This window comes from Malurus melanocephalus, unplaced genomic scaffold (genome assembly GCF_030028575.1).
Source record: "Malurus melanocephalus ecotype Western Australia unplaced genomic scaffold, MMel_1.1 scaffold_701, whole genome shotgun sequence".
In the NCBI taxonomy this organism is placed as follows: Eukaryota; Metazoa; Chordata; class Aves; order Passeriformes; family Maluridae; genus Malurus; species Malurus melanocephalus.
In genome coordinates, this window is record NW_026623933.1 from 185018 (window position 1) to 200326 (window position 15309).

Below are 15309 nucleotides of genomic sequence, written 5' to 3' on the forward strand. Positions count from 1 at the left end.
TAGCATCTTTCTTTTCTTATTCTGCATTTCTTGGATGCTTAGTCTACCCTGTGTGTAATATGGGATATTCATTAACAATACAGGCAGGCCTGGATACACGGTAAAATCCAAGGTAACAATTGTGCCTACCATTCTCATCCTTTGTAATTCTTYAAGTACTTACCAATAATTTTCAGCACAACTTTTTGTAAGGGAAGGGAAAGAGACAGAAGTCTCAGATACCCGCATTTCTAGAAGTTTATGAAACTAAGAATATGAGGAAAAGAAAGATGTATGAAAATCCCCTGGGCTGTGATGCAAACTCTAACCCATTATCAGGCATAGTGACTCTATGTGAGAGGAAAGGTAAAGMACAGCTGGGGGAGATTTCTGATGGGATAGTATCTTACCAGTTACCAAGGGATCCAATCTTGCAACAGCCACTTTCATTAATCTTTTTTCTCAGAGCTGCTTTCTTCAGTTTGGTGGTTCAGCTGGCGGAAGCAGTGAGGTTTGCAGCCCTCTTGTTTCAGTTTAATACCACATAGCAGAGTACTGGTTCTGCAACTTTTGACAAAAACTAAATTCATAGAGGGAGGACTGTGACCACAATCATTAATGCAGGGATACCTGTTAATGCAATTATTTAGGAAATTCAAATCATATTTCACAGARTTATTAGCAAGTTCCACTCCTTCCACAGAGATTGAAGGGGAAAAATATATTTTTTTTTGAAGTGAATGTTAATTCCTTAATGACTGATTCAGTGAATAAGTACAAACTGCTGGGCACTGAGCCATTCATTGGAAGGGGAGCTCTTGAATGATGTCAGTGGAGTTCCATATTTATGCAGCAATGTCTCAAGATAATGCCAATACAAAACAGAATGGTATTTGATATTTAGGARAAGACACAGACAGGAAAATTTGGAAGTGTCATAAATGTATGTTTGATAACATWCTTTTTTGATCAGAATGTGGTTAGTAATCCCATATTGAGCATGCAGAAAATGAACATTTAAAAAAGTTCTCTAAAAGCACATATTTCTATGGCTTTATAACTTGTCTCATAGCTAAAACTAAATTAGCTTGAGATTTCCCCTGATGTTCTCATTTTTTATGGAATGTTTCAAGAGCAGTATAATATTACAGAAGCATATTCTATRGAGTGCAGTTTATACATCCAGGGAATTGCTCTTGGAGTACAACCTGACTTATTTTGCAAGTCTTCAGCTTGTTTGCAGCCCTTCAGCTTGTTTCACCTCCGTCATAGTCTAATCAGAGGATTATTCTGGGCCTGATGCACTCATATACAGCTTTCAAATGAGAAAAGAAAAAACTCTGTGGTGAGGRTTTTTTAATGCTAAAATTAAGTTAATATCTTCAGGCGGTTGATAGCTATGGTGAGTTTGGACTGGTCCTACAGTAATATGAAATCCAAGCCTTGTTTGTTTACAACAAATGTTGTGTACATTGTTTACTTTCATGGTTYGCACTTTCTTTTCCACAAGTCAGTTGCAATAAAAGCATGAACTAATAAAAAAAGCGAATTCTGCTTAAAATCTTTTAGTCTCTGATTTTGGTGAATGCCGTTCAGGCATGCTGAATGGGTCAGATAAGTCTGAAAACTTGTGCTGTTTTTGTATAAAAATTGTCCTCATTGTTTCCCTTCACCTTTGCAAGTTACATGCTGCATTACTGCATGGTTGAAATATTTGGCGTTGCAGTGTCTGCACCTTGGGCAAAGAACAAATGGTAGACTTCTCATTTGCTTCAATATTCTTGCAGTGTTTCAATAAGAGGGCAGTTCACAGGAAGAAATGCATGTGGTCTCATGCTCATAAAAGCTTTTGTTATTAAACATAGGCACTGTGCTATTTCATGTGTGTAAAGCAGCCTTTCAGTCAATGCTTACCTCTTTTCCTTCCCTAGGTGGTGGCATTAGGTTTTGTGGGTTGATTTTTTTTGGGGGGTGTTGGTTTGTTGCGTTTTTTGTTTCTTTGTTGGTTTGGTTTTCTTAAGCAGTTTCCTGTTTCATAGTGGTTATTCATAGAAGTAAAGTTAGCCTGTCAGCCATTCAGTGTTTGGCATGGGACACCAAAGCTTCATAGCAGTGAACTTCTTTTCAAATCAGTCAGTCTTGCAATGATACTTGRTATAGTTATATTTAGACTAAATAAAATACGGTGTAGAACCCTTTTCTTGGCTTCTCAGACACATCATATGTACACCCTCATACAGCTGAATTTGGGGAGGTGAGGAGTGGAATGAAGATGAGGAATGAGTAGGGTTTGTAAAGTTATTCAGAGGTGAAGGTGGAGAAAGATTGGCTGCTGTCCTTTTTGTATCTATTTTTAAAATAAAAAGTGCTTATAATAAATGAGGGGTTTTTTTTGTTAGTTTGAAGAGAGAAAGCTGGGYCCTTTGCTGCTGTTAATGTTTGTGATGATTTCAAGAGCTGCTTCAGTGTCCAGCACTGCAGCAGGAACTGATTAAAARGATTTGTGCACTCTATGCAAATGCGAAGTTTTGGCTACTTTAGTAATAAAAGCTAAAGCTGCTCACTGTAGGCTGCTGTGAGTTGCTGCCTGAATGGCGATGTCCGTTGTCTGCAGTGTGCAAAACCAGAGAAATTCTGCTCAAAAATGAAGGAAGCATACAACTGTGGGGGTGCTGCTTTGGTTTAGTGGTTCTGTAGTGTTTCTTTTCTTTGGAGTTCTCCTCTAGCAGAAAGCYTCCCCAATTCCCCTATGACTTGGAAACATAAAACATGAGGAAAGCATGGTTGCCTAGCATTTTTCAGGAGCCCTTAGATGCATACACGTGGAACTACAGTAGAAGCAATGTGATCACCAAGAGAAAGTGCTCCTCCYCATACTCTTTAATATTTTATAAATTAARAAAAAGAAAATAAAATTCTAATTTAGCTTAGATCTATGTATAATATCTATGTATTTCAGCAGGTATACAAATCTTTGTTTTACTAAGATTGAAATAGCATCTTGTATTCCTTGTATCTTTGGCAGATCTTGCATTAATGCACATCATCACATTATTCCATAATGGCGCAAGAAATWATTATTTTCTAATGAAAAGAAATTCTGGGTTTGTACCTAGCTTGAAGAGCACTGCTTTCAAACATCTGCATTATAGTCCAGCTATTCTGCTTGCTCTGGTAGCATGTCTCCATCATTTCAGGAACATGATGGTAATGCATTCGCTTTAGGGCAACCACCACACCAAAATTAATTAGTTGAGCCTGAAGAGGTCTATGTACAATACCAAAACTAATACTGGCAGAAAAGAAAATATACAAAACATAATGGTGTCTGTGTGTGAGCACAGGGTTCTGCATGCAAAAGCATTATCGATTTGTACTTTCTTACTCGTTACATTCTGCTTTTTGTAGAAAGGAACTTTGTTCCACCCCCTACCTACCTCCTACATCCCAGCTAATATTAAAAGCAGAGACAACTCTATAAAGAAATTATGTTGCTGAGGTCATTGCTTTTATAAAGTACTCACTATCACTTTATGAAGCATGGAATTTGGTTAAAATACTGTTGAATACAGATGGCACAAAATACACACAGTGTTTTTGATTTCTAATSTGTTTCATCTCTAATTTCTCCAAATTTTGAGTCTGGCTAACCTGTAGAAGAAGATGCTTCAACCTACCCCACAAAGRGAACCTTCTAGTTCTATTCCTAATCCATAGTCATCTGTTTTTCTGGTCGCCTAAGTGGTGATTTTTGTTTTTCTTTTTTGCTTCCCATCCAGGTACTGCTATGTGGATATTTGTTAGCAATGACTGATGTGGAATCTACATATGCAGACTTTATTGCTTCAGGAAGAACAGGTAGAAGAAATGCATTACATGACATCCTTGTGTCCTCTCCGGGTGGGAACTCCAGTGAACTAGCCTTAAAGTTATCAGAGCTTGATATAAACAAAACAGGTGAGTGTGGGGCTTTTATTATATTTATGTATAACTAAAATGATAATAACTACTAGATGAGTAGACGAGGCATGGTTTATGTGCCCACATTATTCCTTTGTCCCTCAGCAGCAAAAATACTTTTTTTTCTAATCAACATGGGTTTCCTGCAGTAAGAATCACGAATTTCATAAATGAGACTGGTGGTTATTTGCAAGTACAACACATCRCTGAGAAAATCATTCTGCAGTGAGTGCCTAGGGTCAGGGTCCAAATGAAGAGAAATTTTATGCAAAATAGAATATAAGGAAGTTTTTATTAAGACCCAAGTCTTCATTATATCCTTTAATGGAAGCTCTCCAGTTTGAAGCCTGTAGGAGAATCCATGTGTCTGCTGAAAGGTTGTTGAAATTAACTTCTTTTTAGCTACCAAAGGACAGAGCAATAGGAATGCATTGCTGTTTGTTTTACCTGGATTTTAGTTTCTGAGTAAATTGTCTTTTTCTCCTTTCTGCTGATACTTTGTCCTTCTATTTAGGTGATAGTAATGCAGTCCTTAATMGTTAATATTACCAAAATTTTTAAGTGGTTGTGCACATTCAGTTCACTGGAAGGAGGGACAGGGGACATTACATGAAATAAAAATAGTAATGTGGCTGGGTGTATATTTCAACGTTACATGAATGGCAGTTAATGACTGGATCTTACAGATATTAGCCCTTTTCACTTTAGGGAAATGTTATCATATCACGTTCCCATATCACGTTAGGGAAGAGGTGGTTTTGCTTATTTTAATAATGGTAGAAGGAAACAGATGCAGCAAAGAAGAAACGGTTGATAAGCAGCTGCCCTGTTAGTGCACATGCTTTTCTCAGAGATAAAGACGAGTTCTGAGAGGCAGTTTCTTCACAGGACAGGCAGATGTGGCAGCATGCTGCTGAGGTGGTTGTAGTGCTGTTTTGAAGGAGGGGTTCTGTTTTTCACTTCTGGACTGATGTACATCCRAAGTAATTCCTTCTGCAGCTGCCAGTTTAGGACCTATAGGTTCTAACTGCATGCAGTTCTAGCTGGACAYGGCCTTTAGTTTATTTCTATCTAAAAAGAAATTCTTTCTAAGTGTGTGTGTAGGTGTTTCTGTTTATTTTAGTGGGGATAAGTGTAAAATGTTGGAAAAATAGAAAGTAGGTGCCATTTGAAAGTCATAAGGCCAGCATTCCTTCGTGCTTTAATTTTCTTCAATCTCAGATTTACACTTATCAAAATTGTCTCCGAACTTGTCCATTTAGAAGATAAAAACAATCCCTATTTTTAAGTTAAACTGTGGAGTGGTTATAAGCTAAAACTGTGTTCTTTGTGAGCTATGAAGACAATCTGATTCTGTGCCCACAACATATGTTGATATGCATTTTGTACATGCAGTTAATTGTGTACTGATGAGAATGGTTTTAATAACTGTTAGGCTAATTTTTAATACATAATTCAGGAGTTACTTTAGTCCTTCTGGATGATCCCTTTTGCTGCCAGGGTAACTTAATCAATGCAGAAAAGTATACAGAGCTGCTCATAAAATGACTGAAGATAGTAGAAACACAAATGCCTGCATACTKCTTCAGGTGGTTATGCAATTTCCATTAAGTATCATGAAAATACATTTAAATTATGTATTATCAGTACAACTAGGGGCCAAGTAAAAGCCTCCAAATCAAGAACACAGGAAAAGGCATTGTCTTACCTAGMATTCATATGAGTATTAGTGCATTATCACGTCATGTCTTTCCAAACTAAGGTAGGCTGAAAAATATTTTGCATGTCAAATCCCAGTTCAGAATATATTAGTGCTTGTGGGATGCATATATGCATCACACCTGACAGGATTAAGAAGAAAACACATGTTTGGGGGTTATATCTTATTTCTTTCAAGGTGCATGTCAAACAATTTATGCTAACTACAACCTAATTATATAAATATAGCCATCAAGTTTTGATTCTTTCCTTTTCTTTTATTCCTATTACAGCTGCATGCATTTTCTTGCAAAACTGCAAATGTGTTTGCTTTCAACTGCGTGGAGTAATGGCACAGTAGGATAATGCAGATGTTAAAGAAAAAAAAGGTGGTTATAAAATATACGGAAATTTAACTACCCAAGCATATTTAGTACATTTACTTTGAAAAGCCTGCAGATACGTTTCCTGTAAAAAACTAGAATAGCTTTTAACAGCACTAAGCTTGTTCAAAGTGTATTTTTCTGTTACACAAGTGTTGATACCTGAAGTGAGTGTTGGTTAATCCCCTCATCAATGAGCCAATGACAGAAATCAGGAGTTTACTGCATAATTATGTGTAATACATGTAATTACTGTATGATACTCTCCCTTCAAAACAGCTGTCCCAGTTTTCTTTGTCCATAACAAGCTAACAGCCTGTTATTATCTATGGAATGGATGTATTTACCAAACCCCAAAATACAGATTCCAAGGACTCTGTGTCAACACATTWTATCTAAATTAAGTAGAAGCAGCACTGTGTACATCTGATAGATAGAAAACTTGAAACGAAATCATAAGGCAGAAGCAAAAGAAGGATTTTTTGTAGAGAAATCAGCGGGTAGCTCTCCTGCTCAACASTCTTAGGGTAACCAGAGTAATCCAACAAACTTGATCATCTTGCTAAAGTGGTTGTAGCTAAAGGAAGTAGTGAGGAAAAAGTACAATGAAGAACAAGAACAACTTTCTGCAGATCTAATCTCTAAAACTATGGTTTTCTAGGTGCTATAGAACACAGAAGTGAAAGGACATTTTCTTGTAAAAGTTGTAGTGGTCTTAGTATCTACAAATAGTGGGGGTAATAGGGTGTTGAAGTCATACAGAACTGGATTGAAGAACTGGCTGTATAAATTAGTGATTGAAAGTAAATTATTTTAGACCATGGTAGAAATGTTTTGAGTGTAAGCATGGGGAATAGTGATAGACACTATAGATAGACTCTGGTGAGCATAAATGTTCCGGGAAGAAAAATAAGTTAAAAGCTGCACATTAGCAGACTAGTAACTGTAGCCAGCTGACCAATTCACACAACTGTATGGTGGCTTAGAGTATTGTATTATTTGATTTTGTTTATTTTTTTAACACTGCCTGCTGGTTTCAGAATGCTGTGTAAGAATTGTAGTCTTGCTCTTAAAGAGTTTCTAGCCATCAGGTTTTGAATAACTGTGCTTAGCAATTTAGGGATTCTCAGAACTTAGAAGAAAATTTATTTCTGTAAACATATTTTAAAGCCTTTAGTAGGAGAGTTCTGCCAGCAGAAAGAAATTCCGTGGTACAAAGGTAGTGTATTATAGATTAAATGGATTTAAATTAGTGAGTTTTTACAGCGAGTTGAGAAGAATCTTTTAGTAAGTGGTATATTAATATTAGTGCTTTCCCTGAATCTCTGTGCTCTGTGTTCAACACTAAGGTAGTGAAATGTTTGGGKTTTTTGTCCAGGAGTGATTTTTCTCTTAAGGACAAATACCTGCAAGAGTGTTTTTTACTCTTCAGTTTTGTATTTGTTTTTTTTTTCTTTTTTATTTTTTTTTTAATAAAATTACTACCGGGAAAGTTTGGGTTGCCCACATAATAGTAGTCAGAATAAATGGAGGGTGAAGCATGCAAAAAAAAGAACAAAAACCTGAGATTACACTCATCGGGTCTTTTGCAGTATCAGAACAAATGAGGTTTTGTAAGAAAGTGTTTGGACAAGTAGGGCAAAAGGGATTTCTGTCCTGTAGTAAATAATCACATGTAGATCTGTCCTGATGGAATCCTTCCTAATTTGAGAGATAAAACTGAGGAATAGTTTTCTGAGAAAGTGCCTTGCAAAAMAATTGTATATTTATTGCTCAAACCATAATGAACAAACAAAACCCTCACTGTTTARTAGGTTAATCAACTTTCCGTGCAACTTGTCATCAGGTTGAATGTGGTAATTGACAGTATCCCTTGAGGCATTTTCCTGCCTAAATACTCGGTGCATGCACAAGTTGTCATGTAGACACAGCTATCATGCCTAAGCTGTTTGCAATGTTCTTTGCAAGGCAAAGGACTTTTTTTCTGCTTCCTGTGCTCCCTTTCTTCTACACAGAAAAGAGAAGGTGTTTATGGTGCTTATTTCTATAAASAGAAATAAATCTGCAGATTTACCATGTRATCTGAAATGAGGAAACAATAAATATCCACATTGAGAACCCTGCCTTTATTCTAAAAATCTATAGATTAAAATTAAGAGGCACTGCTTCCTCTATTGAAACCTCCTTACAAACTAGCCATGGAATTTTCTTAACTACTGTTTCAAGCCAGTTCAGTACTAATTACTCAGAATTCTTGCAACATGCAAGAGACAATGTCTGTCTGTCAGTGTTATTCCTTGTTATGTACCTATAGCTGATCAGTCCACTGTTCTGGGATTGGTGTCTCATTTGCACTTACCTTCCTGTTGCCTGAACCTGTGAGGTCTTTAATTGTTAGGTAAAATACAATATTTTGCATATAGATGCTAAAAGCATTTGCCAATGCTTATCTTATCTTTCWTTGAACACACTGTGAGTTGTTTGCTCACTGTGCCCCTGGTAGGATGTGTTCTGTTCCTCACAGGTCATTCTGTGGTTTGCAGTGAGACAGCTGGACTGAACATTGTGGGTATGGTGGAGAAAATGGATGCACAGAACTAATGCAGCTTTAACAAACTACTGCTTTTATTGTCTATAGCAAACTATTCAGATTGGTGCAATGAAGTTTTTTTCTCTTACACTGCTATAGTACCATGGTGAATAAACTTTTAAAAATAGCCTACTGTTTTTGTTAAATTCACTAATTTTTAGCTACTTTTTGTCCTTACCTGAAGTCATACTGGTGATTGCAGCTAGGAATTTCCTTCTCAAGAGGCACTTTCAAAAAGAAAATATAGCTATCTTAGCCGTAAAGAGCTTCATATTTCAGTTTCAATTTCTTTTTACTTTGTTTTTGAAACTGCTGGATGAACAATCAGGGTTCTGGTAGCAAGATTTCTTATTTTAGGGTGGATTACTCATTCTTTTTTTTCTGTGTTATAGAAGGAGAAGGAGATGCACAACGAAATCCAAGCGAGCAAACCGGGGAGGCCCAAGGGGAGGCAGCAAAGCAAGAAAGCTGACATCTGACTTTGACCGAGTGGAGCAGCTGCTGGATGTTTTCAGGCTACAAGAGTGTGCTGGAACGAATTTGTTTCCATGAGAAAGCTGGTAGAAAAGAAAGTGCATGTGTCTTCACTGCTGGAACCCACTCCACACAATGCTARAAATCGGGGTACAAGCTGTGACAGAAGACAGAATTTTCTCTACCTCTGTCATTAGCAATGGTTGAACATGTATTGATTTTTTGGGATAGTGTCATCAGATGGATCCCTTCATAATGACTACTCGATGGGAACACTTTTAGGAAGTAGAACAGGTAAATCTTGTAGCAAATGGCCTTTGAAAYGTCAGAGGATCTAATTGTGTATCTTAAGCAAAGGCTTATGTGATCCTCAGAGTTTAAAATTCTCTGGCCAAAGTGTTTGCCCATTATAAGAACTGTAAAGAAAGCACTGTTTTTAGAACTTCGCATCTGTTTTACAGCTCTGTTATTTACAATGGTTTTTGTATTGTACAACTTAGATGCTCCACACTGCCCCTTCTCAACTGCTTATGAAGAATATTTCTGTTACTGTGAATTTTTCTACCACACGTTTTGAAAGGGCTTGTTTTTCGCATAAGGTGGTGATGTGCACATGATAGATCCAAACGTCAACCGCTAAATTGATTATGCCTAAACATAAATGACTGAGCAACACTCGAATTTGTCACTAGATGAGCCTTCAAAACAATTTGTTAATGTGAATACTTGAGCGTGTGTTGTGTCCTTGGTACAGTTTTGCCACTCGCCTGTAGTTAGTTGCATATCAGAGACTCAAATTGAATCTTTTATGTTATTCTTCCCCATTTTTCTAATTTTATTCCCAATTTCTTAATCCTTCTCTGAGCTATTTTTTTAAAATGTTATTCCAAGTATTTTATTGTTATGGTAGTTTTAAGAATACATTTATAACCTCATATGGGTTAAAATTCAAACTAATTCCATGGTGCTAGAGGTTTTTGTGATTCACATTGTAAAAGACAGGCCTTGTTTACACATGGGAAAATAACTGGCATAGGTTATTGCCAATCATGTATTCTGAAATGAGTTTTAGAATGCAGGGAAGTCCAGTGAGTGRATCCTGGGCTGGATCCAGCAAGGGGTTTGTTTTTTACTATTCCTTGCCTTTGTCTCACTTGATCAGGCTGTTGAGTTCACACAGCCAGTAGTCTGCTACTGATGTACCAGAACAGCCAAGTGCTGGAATCTGCTTCAGCAGCCTTTTGGCTTCAAGTTGGAAAGGGAAGTGAGAGTCTTGGCATCTAGCACCCAAGGACTAGATTTTTTTCCCATTTCATCTTCCAAAATGACAGTCCAAACTGGGCCTTCATCAAAATACCAGGATAGTTTGTCCATCCAGGAYATCACTTAAAATATCTACAAATTTATAACCTGTTCTGCAGTAGCTATTGCTGACTGATTTTTTTTTCCCCTCATACTGCCCCAATAGACAAGGCCATACATGAGGCTGAATGCTGCAAAATGGGGCAGCCACACCTCTGTGTGACTAAGGTGAGTGAAGAGAGTGACTGATAGTAAACCATGGCAATCACACAAGCACCAATCACAAGGTCAGAAGATTTGTTTTCTTTTATTAATAGGAGGTGATGTCACTTTATATATAGTATATATATATATTATATATATTTTTGTGTTGTTGGTTTCAAATGTTATGCACTTTTTAATGTTTGTAAACTTTTACTAATGGATAGTGTGATTGCTTCCTGAATATATTAATCATCAGTTAACAAAACATCTTTGTGGCCACAGCTGTTTGTTTCTACCATATGTATCATATTACTTGTCACCTGAAAATCTTTTGTGAGATATGTGGAGGAAAAAAACCACTTCTGAACAGTATTATGAGATCATTTATTAGTGTTAATAAAAAACAAGCCAGCCGTATGCTTGTGGCTCATGAGTGTAATATTAACTCTCACCTTTTAGTGTTTGGAAGCTGAATGCCTTGCTGTCTTACTAGCTGTCAAATGCCCTGTCTTCTTGGTAAGAGAAGTAGTCCATTTGCTTTGAAARTACTGTTACCCTTAAACTAATTTTTATTCATTTGTTTCACTTGGTGTCCCTTTCAAACTTAAAACATTATTATTGTTTTTTTTAATTGTGTCTCCCCCTTTTGCTCTTGCATCAGGTMTTCAAGCTGAACTGGTTGCCCCTTTGTCATGGACTAGTAATTGTCAATCTAGCACAAATGCCAGAAGGAAATAAGATTCTAGAGTTTTTGTTTTATAGCGCTACTTTATTGATGATCCATGAAACATCATCAATAAAATGTTGCAGAAAAAGGCAATAGTGAAATAAGTATTTATAGTATATTAAAGTGATGGTTTTCCTTATTTTCCTTCAGTGCTTTTCTTTATTTCAGTATAATTTTCTTCTTAATTCTTTTGTGTTGTTAAATAAAATTAATTTCAGTCTTTCCTCTCTATTTTGTACCTGTTTCTTCTATTTCTCCTCTTTTTTTTCTCATGTTTTTAAACAAATTATGTAGGCTTTTGCTGGTGTTGGAAACACATCTCTGTGTGGTGGAAAACAGCGTTTTTAATTTTAGTGGAGTAAAAGGCTATTTATGTTCCTCCTTCCCCAAAAGTGTATGAGTGCTTGTTTTATCACTTGAACTGCACTTGCTGTCTTAATTTTGGATATTTCTGTAGCATCTATAAGCAGGCCTCACTTAATGTAAATATGTGGTTAGTCTGTACCAAGTCACAGTATCTTGAGTATTATTGTTACCAAAGCAATTACAGAAGAACTACTTTAAATATATTCACACCTTTACTTCTGTGTAATTGTGTCATATAACAGGGACACCGATGGCAGAACCAGAATTTGATTGGGTTATTTTTTCTTTTCTTAGTTATCTTTTTCAGTTAACTTGACACTCTGGTTTCTGTTTCCTGTTTCAGTGTCTTCTTTATATTTTATTGTTTTCATGATAGTTAAATGTTGGTTTAATCCCTGATTATCTTAGAAAGATCTTCCCAAAAAGCTATATAAACACAACAAAGTCAGGTGTCAAATATCAGTATAATAGAATTCTCCTTATCCTTAAAAGGTTTGGTTTTGTTGGGATGGTGGTGGGCTTGTTGTTTCATTTTTGAGGGGTTTTTTTAGTGTCTCTTTACATGGATGTTTTCAGTGCTTTCTTCACTTGGAAGGACCATCTCTTAAAAAGCCTTTGTATTCATGTTCTTATTTCCATAGCTAAGTCTATGACTATATCCACAAGCATTGCACTTGCAGGGTTCAGGTTCCCTGACGACTTGAAATACACAGAACTTTTGGAACTAGAATTGCACAGAGACACTCAGATTTCTTTCATCCGCTTATTTCCATTAATATTGGCCATGTGTTTCAACAAGCCCATATAAAATGCAGCAGCAAGCACACACTTTTGTTACTTCATCAAACTCTCATTTTAGAGCTAAAAGTTCACCATGATCTTCCATAACACAATTACTGAATGTGACAAAATGTGACAAAATACTTGCTCCCCATCTGTGTAATTTCTGTTGCATTTTTTTTCCACAATTTTGAAATGGGAAAAGGTGTGTCCTCGCAGCAGTGCAAATGGATAATTAATTTTCTGRTGCCCAGAAGGAGCAACTACCAAAGTGGTTAAGATGGAATTTCTACAGTGTGAATGCCTTTCTCAGCTAAATTGGAGAATTACAGGTGTTYCTTATGTTTGTATTTTATGTTTCAGAAACATCACTGAATTTTGTTCAGAGGAAAGATTGAGAGCTGCTGTTCAGTGAGCCCAGTATAGTTACCCCAGCTTTGATAAAATTTGCCTTATCTCAGCAGTATTCCTATGCTGAACTGCTGTATTTTTGCTGACTTGTTACTTTGTTTTGCTCTGCATCTCTTTCTGGCTGGTTTATTTTCTGTCCTGTGTTTCCCTTCCCTGATGTAAAATAATATCCTGGAAATATATGGAGTGCTGTATTACTGTATACTGACTGACTAAAGTCTTACAGTGGAACGATTGTTTCACTTAATCTTTCTGATCAGTGCACAAAGTGGGATCTGTTTTAAGGTTCTTGACATGAAAGATCAATAGAGCCAGGAAGGAAGTGTGAATTTGAGAAGATAGTCCAGCAATATAAGGAGCATATATTTTCTTGATAATTAGGCAGGTGGGCACAGGGCACAAAATAGCTTCCTCCATCATATGGTGAACAGTTAGGGTGTGTTGGTAATAGCTAAAAAGAACACAAGTTGTTCAACTTTAGGTAATATTTTTATTTCAGAACCGACTTTAGGTTCTCWGTAGTACTGTACAACAGAAGCATTCATAAATCTGTGGCACGTACCCTTGAGACCAATCATATTATCACCAGATTCTAAGGAAATCAAAGATATCTCTTGTTCTCTAACAAGAACACAAGATGCTCTGAAAAAGCAGAAATACTTAATAGGTGAGAAAATTAYAGAAATAAAGGTAATAGCAGGAACATTCTCACTCTTCTTTACTGCTTCAGGCTGAAYTTACTTTTTCCTGCAAGAGATTACAAACAGAAATTATCAATGTGGATGTTTGTTACATTTCTACTATTTTCTGTAACATAGTGCCACTATCTATCTGAGAGAAAATGATGGTCAAACAATGGTCTGGACAAATCAGGAAACAAGGTACTGAATCGATTCCTATTGTTGGCAACACATTATCTAATAGTTACATAGTTAACTATCTAATAGTTACATAGTTAACTATAGAGTCTTAACTCACTGTCTAATAGTGAGCTATGAAATACAAACTAATCTTAAAAGCAGAGAGTAAAGCTAAACAAAAATATTCACTCATGCTTATGAAAAGCATCCMTGTCCTCTGAAAGTAGCAGGACTTCATGTTCTATCCTTTTACATTGATTTTTACACTACGGCTTTGGAACTGCTGATGTTTTAGARTGGAGGACAGGACAGACCTGTCAACACATGATGTGCTTGTACAAATGATCTCTTGGTATTTTCAGGCAACACATGCTTCAGGACCCTGAAAYCAAATGTTTATGAAAAGACCAGAACTAGTGATGACTTGCTTGAGTTCTTAAGGTAAGCATTTAGCAAATTAGCCATCAACATACMCTTCCAATCCTATTTGCTGTTAAGAAATTCTGTGGTGCTGAGCRATGAGTGTAGTGTGGTAGTTTGTAGCCTTATGAAAGTTTGACTGAGGGTGATGATCTTGAGTGCTCTCAAAATGTCTGAGACAAAAATATTCATAAAAAATCCGCACCAGCTTCTTGAAATAGCAAAGACAGATTATAAGTGTTTTTTTATTTTCTAAATTATCCACCTGTTTTATCAATGATTAATCAGTTAATGCTTTGGATCTAGTTTCATTAAATACACCTTTTGATCCTGAAAAATTAATCAGGTTTTTACATACAAAAGGATAAAGGATGAAATCTTTAAAAAGGTGGCTTGGCCGTAATTTATAGGAAATAGTGGTGTATCATCTACAAGAGGGATGAGAGATCCTTGTTCAGAGATCAAACCTTGAGCATCTCTGCAAACCAGTATTAGAGCATTAAAGCTATCTCTCAGTCAGTACTAGCGCAGCCCAAATAATTAATTTGTTAGCAGGTGAGTTGATCTATTCTGCATCTGGTTTGTTGCATTAACATGTACATTATGTTTCATTGTGTTCATCAAACATGAGTATTGCAGATACACAAAACAGTTTATAATATGAAGCCAGAAATAGAGGCTTCCAAGGCAGCAGAGAAGAAAACATGGTATTTATAACCACATAGCATGCTGACAGATCCATTTCATTACTCATTTTTATTTGCATGTCCTTTTTTTCAACAAAAAAAAAAGGATGACACTTGATTGTGCAAAGAAATTCAGAATTACAGCATGCGCGTCAGCAAAACTGTGCCCTTTTCGTAATAAATTCTGTTGTTATTTGGGATCTCGAATGGCAAGTATCTAGCCAGTCTGTATTAGCCATATGTTTGAYGTGGGAATCTTTTGTTACTAAGTTTCAGTGAAATTTCACTGGTTTTGCTACTAGTTCAACTCACTTGTCTCTAAAATGTGTTCTGTTCTCCACATTCTTTTCAGTTGAGTAGCTGGCTATTGATGCCAGAGCACACATGTACTCTAATGATACCTGTCTGCTGCTTTAATATGTCTCTCTATCAATCAAACAGGACATATATGAGTCCTTGGGGTCAGGAT

At 36.4% G+C, this 15309-nt stretch overlaps 1 protein-coding gene across 1 annotated transcript in view; it reads left to right on the top strand.

The window, feature by feature from the left end:
- PKIA (cAMP-dependent protein kinase inhibitor alpha) overlaps positions 1 to 13781 on the top strand; it is a 45832-nt gene extending 32051 nt beyond the window's left edge. The window contains exons 2-3 of the mRNA XM_057384339.1: positions 3759 to 3936; positions 9003 to 13781. Coding sequence (XP_057240322.1) covers positions 3786 to 3936; positions 9003 to 9082 — 231 coding nt within the window. The 5' untranslated portion in view covers positions 3759 to 3785 and the 3' untranslated portion in view covers positions 9083 to 13781. The remainder of the gene's footprint in view (positions 1 to 3758; positions 3937 to 9002) is intronic.
- The last annotated feature ends 1528 nt before the right edge of the window (positions 13782 to 15309 follow it).